Source organism: Palaemon carinicauda, chromosome 6, assembly GCF_036898095.1.
Source record: "Palaemon carinicauda isolate YSFRI2023 chromosome 6, ASM3689809v2, whole genome shotgun sequence".
Classification (NCBI taxonomy): domain Eukaryota; kingdom Metazoa; phylum Arthropoda; class Malacostraca; order Decapoda; family Palaemonidae; genus Palaemon; species Palaemon carinicauda.
In genome coordinates, this window is record NC_090730.1 from 128,590,277 (window position 1) to 128,602,219 (window position 11,943).

The 11,943-nt window shown below is 37.6% G+C and overlaps 1 protein-coding gene across 1 annotated transcript; it reads right to left on the minus strand.

The window, feature by feature from the left end:
* Nucleotides 1–1,209: 1,209 nt before the first annotated feature.
* LOC137643232 (protein FAM200C-like) lies at nt 1,210–2,970 on the minus strand. The gene has a single exon (XM_068376073.1). It carries the CDS (start codon nt 2,968–2,970, stop codon nt 1,210–1,212), a length of 1,761 nt encoding a protein of 586 aa, XP_068232174.1.
* Between the last annotated feature and the right edge of the window lie 8,973 nt (nt 2,971–11,943).

The following is an 11,943-nucleotide window of genomic DNA, read 5'->3' on the forward strand; positions in this document are numbered from 1 at the left end:
GCATGCCTTGTAAACCTGTACTCCAAGACTGGAATCTTTGTTTTCTTATCAGATTTTAGTTTTGAGATCTGTTTTGTTGGAATGATATGGTTCGTCTGTTTTCCAGGGGTGACAGAGGCAATGACACCCATTCCATGAAATGTCCCATTGCCATCCAGAGTGATAAGAGTGTGATCCACATTATCAGCGGCAAAAAGAACAGACATTTCCAGCAAATCTACATCTCCACCTAGAACATCAGGTTCCACACAATCTGCTGCATTTTTTTTCAAATCTCATCACTTCTGTATATGAGCAGCAAAATACCATCTCATGAAGGGTATCCACAATGAACTTTGAACGATATAGATGATGGACTTGCACAGCAAGTCCCACTTGTAGCGGTGCAATGACAGCTCGTGGGCGAACTGCCTGAATTATGGCATGACCAACTGTAGCAACCTTGCGTCTTGTGTCTTTCCCAGCGAACAATCTTTCCTGTGCTATTTGCAGACTAGTTGGAATGAATGAAAGCACTGAATCAAGCTTTAAATTCTCACTACTTGGATACTGATTCTTCACAGTGGAAACCTCAGACTTGATGTCACTTTTGATTAATCTGGCAGCAGTTTCAATAATAGCACGTTTTGGGGATTCTTCATCATCTTCCTGACACTTTCCTTTGTAATATGATCTCAGAATCTGCAATGTTTGTTCTCTCATAGTGACAATATCGTCCAAGCCTTTCCACTTCAGAAAATATAATTGAGTCCTTAAAGCACTCTTTAGGATGCTTTTTCAAACTGCAATTGTCATAGGGTTCGGAATCAGGATTGGAAAGATAACCTTTCATTATGAGGCTCTCAAAGATATCACAGTTAGTTTTTCCTCACTGTTAAGTTCTAGGTATGCACACATGTTCTGAAATGCTCCATACTTATCCTTATCATTAGGACTGCCTGGCTTTCTGCGCTTGGCATCAGGGGCATACTGGAACTCAAAAGGCACTGATCTGAGGTTCCTGAAATTTCTACTACATCAGTGATTCCCAACCTTTTCCAACACTAGCACCCCCTGTTGTCATGTCTAAGCAGTCCAGCACCCCCTAATAATCTTAATCATTAATATCTTATTACTAAGTAACTAGAATGATAAAGGAATGTGAAGTGTACTGCTTGATCAATTTTATTTTGTTCATTCCTTAAAACTAACACAAAATACCAATATTGTTTATAAAATATTATATGCAACTAGTTTCTCAATTCTAGGCTTTGTGTTGGCCAGAGCCACCCTCATATCATGAAGCAACCCAATTTGAAGTCGGTTCCGGGCAGTTGTTTTGATTTGGAGCATGGTGGAAAAAGCCTTTTCACAGAGGTAGGTAGTTGGAAATGGGATGATCATTTCCAGCGCTGCCTTTGCTAATCCAGGGTATGCTACCAACTGATCACACCAGAAACCTGACAGCGGTAGTGTGCGAAATTTTGTTTGACAACCCTGGTTCACCTGCAGATCAATAAGCTCCTCCTTTAGGTTATCATCATCATCCATATCTGCCAAGAAGGGCTGCTGTATCCATTCTGGAAATGAATGATCCATGGGAAAGTATTGTGCCATAGTGGTCTCTAGGAGTGAGAGGTGAGCAACAATATTTTCTACAAGCATTGGCTGGATTGTCTTGTCTCCATGTTTTTCATCCAGGATAGGAAAGCTTCCCACATTTCCTCCCTGGATTCGACGCTTCCACAGTGATATTTTCTTCTTGAAGGCTTCTACCTTCTTTGTACAATCAATGTTATTAGCAAACATGCCTTGCATGGACAAGTTGAGATCATTCAGATGACCGAAAATATCTGCCAGGTAGGAGAGGGAGAGAATGAAAATTTCGTCCTCAAAATTTTCAGCAAAATTACTCTGATACTCTCGGAGAAATATTGCAATCTCATCAGCGAGCTCTGCAATACGTGCCAGCATTTTTCCGCGGGAGAGCCATCGCACTTCAGTGTGGAAGAGAAGCACCTGATGTTCACTTCCCATCTCCTCACAAAATAACTTGAACACTCTGTGGTTTAAAGCACGTCCCCGGATGTAATTGACAACTTTAACACAGACGGACAGAACTTCTTTGAAATGAGATGGCAATGTCTTTACCGCCAAAGCATGGCGATGGAGTACACAGTGCTTCGTAATGATATCTGGTACCCTCTCCTTCACTAGAGCAGCAAAGCCAGACTTATTCCCCAGCATGGCTGGGGCACCATCTGTGCAGACTGATCCTACCTTCTCCCACTTGATCTGATGCTTCTGAAAGAATTCGTCCAAGAGTCGGAATACATCTGCTGCTTTAGTCGTTGTCTGCCAAGCCAAACAGAAGAGGAATTCATCTTTAATCTCATCATCTTTGATGTAACGGGTATACACAATCAGTTGACTTAGGTTGGAAACATCAGTTGATTCATCCAACTGCAGACTAATGCGGGTAGGACTTGCTTGAATCTCCTCTACAATTTGGTCCAAAATGTCACAACTCATATCTTCAACTCTTCCTCCAATGACATTATTGGACAAAGGCACATCCTTCATCTTCTTGGCTGCCTCTGTTCCCAAAATTAACTCAACCATCCGAATGGTGCATGGCTTAATCAAATTTTCTGGAGCCGAATGCGAAGCCTTGGCCCTAATGCACTGGTATGCCACTTCATATGAAGCTTGTAGAAGGGGTTTTTGCACTGGCTTGAATCCAAGTTGGGGTAGTGTACCTTTCTTTTCATATCTAGCCCTCTTCGCCTGCAAGGCCTCGAGAGACTGTTCATGTTCTGTGGTTGGATGCTTCAACTGGTGGTCTCGGAGTCTAGCAGGCTTCAAATTTGAGTTGCAAACGATAAAATGGCAAGTCATACACTGTGCCCGGTCTGGTCCTCCCTTGTCGTCCAGGAATGCAGTGAAACCATATTTGACATATTCATCACTCCATTTGCGTGTCTTCGGCATGGCAGATTCACATAAACCTGCAAATGAATGAAGAGAAGGATTCTAGCAAAAAAGCAACAATGAAACTTTTATAAATGACATTAAGAAATAAAGAAACAGACTCAGATTATCATCAAAACATAATGCTATTAACAGTTAGCCTCTCCACTACTACTGCCCTCCCAACGGTAATCTAATTAAAAAATAAAATCGAGCATAGCTTCCCCATCCTTTCTATAATTATATTGATTTCACTATGGGTGGCGGGTTTGGGAGGGGTATAGTATTAGATGGGGTTGCGGGAGGAGAAATAAGAAGATATGGGAGAAAGGAAAGCAGAGTATAAAATATATATTTGACAAGAAGAAAGCAGCAAGTTTCTATAAAAAAAATAAATGTTGGAAATAGGGTTTAGGGTTGCCATATGTCCTGATTTTCTCAGACATGTCCTGGATTTAGGTGTCAAAATCATGGTCCGAGGGGAATGTTAAAATTTCTCCAAATGTCCATAATTTCTTCTTTAATAATGAAAATATATGTATGTATATATATATATATATATATATATATATATATATATATATATATATATATATATATATATATATATGTAATAATAATAATAAAAATAACAACAACAAAGACAACAATGACAACAGCAACAACAAATAAAAATGATGTAAATGAATAAATTAACACATTATATATATATATATATATATATATATATATATATATATATATATATATATATATATATATATATATATATATATATACAGTGTATGTGTATACACTATATATATATATATATATATATATATATATATATATATATATATATATATATATAATTATTTACACACACACACACACAGTATTTATGATGCAGCCACAGACCTAATGAAGAAAGAAGAATGTAACTATATTAAATATAATTATTATAAATCAGCCTTGAGGTCAGTTCATTTTTCTCTCTTTCGAATTATTTTTGCGCGCGCGCACACACACACACACACATATAGTGGTAGCTCTTACAAACTGCATTTTTTTACGACTCTGGAAGGTGGGGGGGGGGGTATTCAAGAGGGAACCGTCCGGTATTTTGACTGTTCAGATATGGCAACCATAAAAGAGACTGCTTATTGGCCTAAACTAGTGAAAGGAAATCTGATTACTCAATTTTAAGGTATTTTTAGCTAAAGTTGAAACCCTGCATGTGGTGTGTATGTTCCAAATGTGTGTATACATTGAAAACTTGTAAAGAATAAACGTGTGTGTGTGTGTACCTACATACTGATGGCTAAATTCTATTATTATTATTATTATTCAATTCTTGCACACTTATACTTCTTACTTTTGACCAGAAACTATCACGGAAAAGGTCGACAATTAATTTCAGATAAAGAATCAACATAAAACAACCAGGTAACTGTAATATATCTAATTCAGGAAAAATACTAAGCGAAATGACAACATGCACACTGATTCAAAACATAGCCTACCCAAGCGCTACGAAGCCACTCGCCTCTGATACCAGGGTTCCAAGATTTTAGTCTTTCAATACTTTAGTAATTGAAAAACGTCATCGCTTATATGAAGCGACACATTGGAGAGAGAGAGAGAGAGAGAGAGAGAGAGAGAGAGAGAGAGAGAGAGAGAGAGAGAGAGAGAGAGAGTATACTTTCCAATGGACTTACCAGTATTACTGGAAATAAAAGATAGTCTTAGATATGGCGACAAAACTCAAATATGTAGGAGCTGTACTGCTCTGTTACACTGTTACTGAACAACTACAGTGCTACTGTCTGGCTGTTACCAGCCCCACAGTCTCGCCGCTCTCATGTCAGATACAAACAAATACCGAACGTGTACTGCAGAACTGGTCACGCCTTGCTAGGAAGTGATATTTTAACGTCGTGTGTGTATCGCTTCCCAGCACCCCCAATAATTGATTTCAGCACCCCCAGGTTGGGAAACGCTGTAACTACATGAATGATGATAAAGGCCATGTGCTGCATGTAAATCTCGTAAATGGTATTCAATGCAGTCCTTTACAGTCAGTCCCCAGTCATCTGATCGGGATTCACAGACCTCCAAAATTGTTTCCACAAATTTGTCCATGCATACCCAGCTAAAGTGTCCCTTGTCCAAATTAATTGTACATCCAAGGAATATGCAGTCCTTTCACTATCAAAAGCTCCACTTGAGCATCTTGTGGTTCTCTTTCCTGGCACAGAAGCATTACTTTTCTTTGCAACATGGCTTTTAATGTTTTAACATTAATATACTGTTGACAACAGCTTTTATGCACTTTCATACCAGCTTCAACTACAAGATCGTCTTTCCGCTTTACACTGGCATCATTTATTCCTTTTGGCCCCTTCCACTAAATGCAACCCAGTTATCACTGAAATCCTCAATCTCCTCCTTGCAGATTAGACATGAAGCTTGACTGACTGTGCTTGCACTCATTGTTGAATTATATCTGAAATAGAGAAAGATGCGAATTGGTTATGCAGTTAGATTCAATCAAATATATGAAAAATGCCACCTCTAACCCCTAAACATTGACACATAATAGGCCAACATTATTTTTTATGATCTTAATGTGTTCTTTGGCCCAAAAAATGTAGGAATAGACATCAAGATCATCAAATTTGAGTTGATAGTCATAGAGTTACGATCGTTCAAAGGTTTCGGCGGCCATCTTGGACGCCATGTTGGAAAAAACACTTTTCCGGGGGTCAAAGTTTGGTAAACTTTTAGTATGTTAACAAGTACATTAAAAGCTACCAGAATCAGTTGAGAAACCTTTTGTTACAATTTTTTGGGGGTTGAGGGGGTATTTTCCATATATTGACCCTACTAGTTGTTTTTCTATTCGTTGGAATTTTCATATATAAAGGGCCTGAAAACTTTAAATCAATCAATCATATCTAAAGGTTTATGCGTTATTTGTAATATCATGTGTGATGGGAGTGGTTAAGACATTAGGACATGGGAGGTAGATGTGGCTGGGGAGTTCAAGATCATTTTTGAATTCCGAAAATATTCAGATGACTTCACATTCTGAAAAAAAAGATCTTTGTCACGAGCAATATTGTGGAGGATTTATTTTTGCTTTATTTTTATTTTTTGTTTTTGCCAAATCCTGTGAGAGAGAGAGAGAGAGAGAGAGAGAGAGAGAGAGAGAGAGAGAGAGAGAGATATTGTGTTAGCGAGCGAAAGTAGTTAGGTTAACGATCGTTTGTGGTGAGAAAGACTGTTGGTTTAAATGAGATTGTTTGTTTACATTTTTTTAGTTAGGTTACGACAGTGGTGAATGTTTCGGAGCGAATGCTTTTTTTGATTGACTGCGTCCTGAGTCAGTTGTGTGAACGCTGGAATTATTATTTTTCTTTACCAGCGAGGAAGTGATTTTTTATTTTCTGAGTAAGTACAGTTTTGTTTATCTTTGCTTGTCGTGATTGTGAATGATAGGACAATTTATTATTTATCTTTGATTATAGTGCGATAGTTCAGTTAGCTAGAAGTGTTCGTAAGTGTTTTTCTTTTTTATTTTTGGCAGGCCGTGATTCCTCCTTTGGAGAGACCCAAGTTTTTTGAAAGTGGATGTATTGTTGATGACTTGGCCTGTATTACGATTTTGTTTGGACTGCTCATTTGATTGATCAACTGTTGACGACCTGGCCTGTTTATTACAATTAAGATTTAGGATGATGATGATGATGATGATGATGATATCGACGACGATGACACCCATGCCCCCGAGGAGTTAAGTCCGTTATGGAAATTGAAAACAATCTTCAGGTTTCATATAGTGGTGTTGTGCCATAAAAGACAGTTGGCTTGTGTGTATAGACAGTGTTGGTGGCTATAAAATATATATAAACACAGATATTTATTTGGGTGTTGGTGTGCGGTTGATTTAAGTTTAGTTAGGGGTTTCGTTGATTATTTGAATGGTGGTTATTATATATTTAGTGTGAAGTTTATGATTAGTTGTAAGTGTGATTATTATTTTGATTGTGAATGGTTCCATGTTAAGTATTGTGGTATTAGGAAATATAGTTTTAAGGGTATGTTTTGTTTTGTTTGTCCTTTTGTCCAAGAGTCCAGTTGATAAAGTAAGGGGAAAGTTTGTGTTATGGGACCATTGTCAGTAGGTGTGATTCAGGGTGTGGGGCTTGTTTTTTTTAACATCCCGCCACATTATTTTGGCGTCCGAACAGGGACTGCCGAGGTGGGATAGAAGCTGGACTGTTGGACGATGGACGGAATTAGGATTAAGGTTGATGAAAAATAGAGGAGCAATTAAGGGTTTTGAGGGAGGAATTGCGGCTGAGTAAGGAGCGTGAGGAGAGGTTGCTAGTAGAGAATGAGAGGTTGAACTGAGAGAATGCGGTGATGCAGAAGGAGCTTAGGGAGTTAAAGGGAACTGTAGCGAAAGTGGAAGAATGTTTTGAGATGAGGATGAAAGAGAATGAGGAACGAATGGAGAACCGATTGGAAGATATGATGGGGCAAGTCATGGGGATGATGAAAACTATAATGGGTGAAGGTGCAGTCGGAGGAGTGTCCTCAGCTTCGGGTAATGGGTTGGTAGTGGAAGAGAAGGTTAAGGTAGGTGATAATGGGAAAGGAAGTGATAGTGATAGTAGTAATAGTGATGGTGATATTGAAGATAAGGGAATTAGGCATAGTAAGGATGAACAGAAAGGTGAGAGGAAAGATGAAAGGAAAGGTAAAAGTGATGTGAAGAAAGAGAAGAAAAAGTATCGGGCTGATAGCAAGGACGATCGTGAATGGGTGAAAGTGGTAAGTAAGAAAAAGGGTAAGAAAGGAATGGTTAAGGATAGGAATTTAAGTGTGGAAGTGGATTCATTGTATTCAAATGAGGAAGAAGGTAACAAGGGAGTAGACAGTGATGATAGCAGTGAGAATGAACGTGATGTGTGTAAGACTGTGTTTATGAGAGAGGTACCTCGGTGTGAAAGGTTCAATGAGCATAGCAGTAGGGATGTATATGATTTTTTCAAGGAGTATGAGAGGTATTGTCAGGATAAGTATGGTGATAGTAAAAGAGTTTGGGCTAGGGAGTTAGGAGAATATTTGACTGGGTATTTGTTGACGATGTATGGGGTGATAATGAGTGTAGGAGAGGTTGAGTATGAAAGTGTAAAGAAGAGGATAATTGAACAGGTAAAACGTATGAAAGGGAGTGTTAAGTATAAGCGTAAGAATGATTTTGATGAAGCACGGATGAATGCAGGAGAAGCGATATCGATGTATGTATGTAGGTTGGAAACTTTAGCTAGGAAGAAGTATGGGGATGAAGGTATAAATGAGAATAAGGAGTTAATGAGGAAGTTTTTGGCTACTGTGCCTGAGAATGTTGCTGAGTTTATTAATTTGAAACGCAAGGAGAAAATGAGGTGGACGCAAGAGAGATTGACATGGGATGATATACTAGAGATAGTTGAGGATTATGAGTTAGATAGGTGCAAGAAAGAAAGTAAATCTGTGAGTGTAAGAACTGGAATGGAAGAAAGTGTAATAGAATTTGGTAGTTATAAGGACGCAATTTTGAGAGGACCAATGAGGGTAGCTGATAATGTAGTAGATAGGAGTGTTAGGGCGAGTAATGTGGGAATACCTGTAAGGGAAGGGTTTAGGCAAGGGAATCAGGTTTGGAGGGATAGGAGTGTTAGTGCGCATCGAGGTATGTCAGATAATCGTGTCCGTAATGAAAAGTGTTATAGGTGTGGAAAGGAAGGTCATAAGAAGAATGAATGTAGATGGGCTCTAGGTGCTTGTTTTGGATGTGGTGAGGTAGGGCATAGAATTAGCGAGTGCAAGAAAGAGAAAGGGGTAAAATGTTATCGGTGTGGTATGACTGGGCACATAGCGAGTGGATGTCGTAGTAATCGTATGAATGTGATTTGTGGTAATTGTGGTAAGGATGGTCATTATGCTAGAATGTGCAAGGAGCCACGGGGTAAGTGTACTGAATGTGGTGCAGATGGGCATGTAGCTAGAGTATGTAGGAAGAAGGGAGTAAGTCAGCCAGGATGTTCGGGAAACTAGAGTGTAAGAGGGTTCAGCTGGGTGAGTCCTCCTGTGTGTGTGGAAAGAATAGGATCAATGTTTGTGAGAATGGGATGAATAATTGGTTGGAAATGAGAAAGTATGAATCTAGTATGCATGAGACGTTAGGGCTGGAAAATAAACAATTAGTGTTAGTTGAATATAGGAAAAAGAGGCGTTTGAAAGTTTTAAGTAAGGATGAAAAAAGGGAAAATTTTATGAGTAAAAGTGAGAATAGAAAAAAGTATGACAAGGGTGTAAATGTACAAGTGAGTATGGAGGATAAATGTATTAATACAGATGAAACGTGGCTGAGTATGAATGATACTTATAGTGTGTGTGGCTTTTCGTTAGATGATGTAAAAGAGAAAATGAATAACGCAAGAATGAGAGACAGGAGAATGATAAGTAGCATGACTGAATCTTTTGCCAAAGTTGAGAATGTTTTTGATGAAATGGATGAACTGTTTACAGAAATGAGTGTAATTATAGGGCCAGATGAGAACGAGGTAGATATGATTGTACATGATATATTAGATGATAGGGATTTAGATAGGAATAGTGTTAATGTAGCGAATGATTGTGAAAAGGAAGAAGTGAATGAGAGAGTATATGGGGGCCCAGTTACTCGGAGTAGAGGTCCCGTTCCCGACTGCGACTGGGTTATGAAAAAAATAATGTAAGTGTTGTGTGAGAAGGATTTGGCAAAGTAAGGGGGGAGGAATGTGGAGGATTTATTTTTGCTTTATTTTTATTTTTTGTTTTTGCCAAATCCTGTGTGAGAGAGAGAGAGAGAGAGAGAGAGAGAGAGAGAGAGAGAGAGAGAGAGAGAGAGAGAGATTGTGTTAGCGAGCGAAAGTAGTTAGGTTAACGATCGTTTGTGGTGAGAAAGACTGTTGGTTTAAATGAGATTGTTTGTTTACATTTTTTTAGTTAGGTTACGACAGTGGTGAATGTTTCGGAGCGAATGCTTTTTTTGATTGACTGCGTCCTGAGTCAGTTGTGTGAACGCTGGAATTATTATTTTTCTTTACCAGCGAGGAAGTGATTTTTTATTTTCTGAGTAAGTACAGTTTTGTTTATCTTTGCTTGTCGTGATTGTGAATGATAGGACAATTTATTATTTATCTTTGATTATAGTGCGATAGTTCAGTTAGCTAGAAGTGTTCGTAAGTGTTTTTCTTTTTTTATTTTTGGCAGGCCGTGATTCCTCCTTTGGAGAGACCCAAGTTTTTTGAAAGTGGATGTATTGTTGATGACTTGGCCTGTATTACGATTTTGTTTGGACTGCTCATTTGATTGATCAACTGTTGACGACCTGGCCTGTTTATTACAATTAAGATTTAGGATGATGATGTTGATGATGATGATGATATCGACGACGATGACACCCATGACCCCGAGGAGTTAAGTCCGTTATGGAAATTGAAAACAATCTTCAGGTTTCATATAGTGGTGTTGTGCCATAAAAGACAGTTGGCTTGTGTGTATAGACAGTGTTGGTGTCTATAAAATATATATAAACACATATATTTATTTGGGTGTTGGTGTGCGGTTGATTTAAGTTTTGTTAGGGGTTTCGTTGATTATTTGAATGGTGGTTATTATATATTTAGTGTGAAGTTTATGATTAGTTGTAAGTGTGATTATTATTTTGATTGTGAATGGTTCCATGTTAAGTATTGTGGTATTAGGAAATATAGTTTTAAGGGTATGTTTTGTTTTGTTTGTCCTTTTGTCCAAGAGTCCAGTTGATAAAGTAAGGGGAAAGTTTGTGTTGTGGGACCATTGTCAGTAGGTGTGATTCAGGGTGTGGGGCTTGTTTTTTTTAACATCCCGCCACAATATAACAATTTGGAAGTTATGATAATATACTTAAAGTCCTATCTGCTGCTCTTATCCTCGTTAAAGAAAGTCTTTCGAACTACTCCACTTGTTTTGCATCTTCACAATTCTGTCGACTTTTCTCGGTATATTTCTATGAATTAGATTATTAGACAAATCGTATTTGTTGCGTAAAAGGGAAACCATAAGTGTTATTCCCGCAAAAGAAAATAGTCTTCATCATTCAATCATATTTTATTACACAGTTGTCAACTCCGTACCTTAATGAAACAGTCATGAAACTAGATGTATTTAAAAATTGTGTATTGATGTTTTCTGTATTACATTAGATTTTATATGAATAACGCTTAGCATGTTTTATCACTAACTCCACGTAGATATGATTTGTAGTGTCTCTCTCTCTCCCTTTCTTTGTTATTGTTGTAACACTGACGAAATTGAATTATTCAGCAAAGCAATTACATGTCAGGAAAACTGTAAAATAAATACGAAAGGATTCAGAACAAATATTTAGATTTGATATTGAAATTAAAAAAACTGTCAATTTAAAAAAGAACTTACAGAATCCTATTCCTTTTTTTACTGGTTCCACAATACTCACTCCACCGTTCAAGAAGGCGCGAGGCGTCGGTCAGCTGCAACCTTTTTCCAAAGGTCTATTTAATTCCATAAACTGATTTTTCCCATATATTTTCCTTTTTCCATTGCCCTTATATATGGAGCCACTTCCTCTGCTGGACCTTCTAATTCCTTATGACTGTATTTTTTTTTAGATAGCCCCCAAAGACTTATCCAAGTAAATATTTCCCTCTTTTATCCAACACATCTCACAGCTTACGTCAGATGCATTTGTTCTTTTAAAATTCTTCTTCTATTCTATCACGTTAAGCAAAACACCCATATGTATATGTATATATATATATATATATATATATATATAGACACACACACACACACACATATATATATATATATATATATATATATATATATATATATATATATATATATATATATATATATATATATATATATATATATATATGTATATGTATATGT

Coding starts and splice junctions, on each gene's coding strand:
- LOC137643232 (XM_068376073.1), bottom strand. CDS start 2,970: ATGCCGAAGACACGCAAATGGAGTGATGAATATGTCAAATATGGTTTC.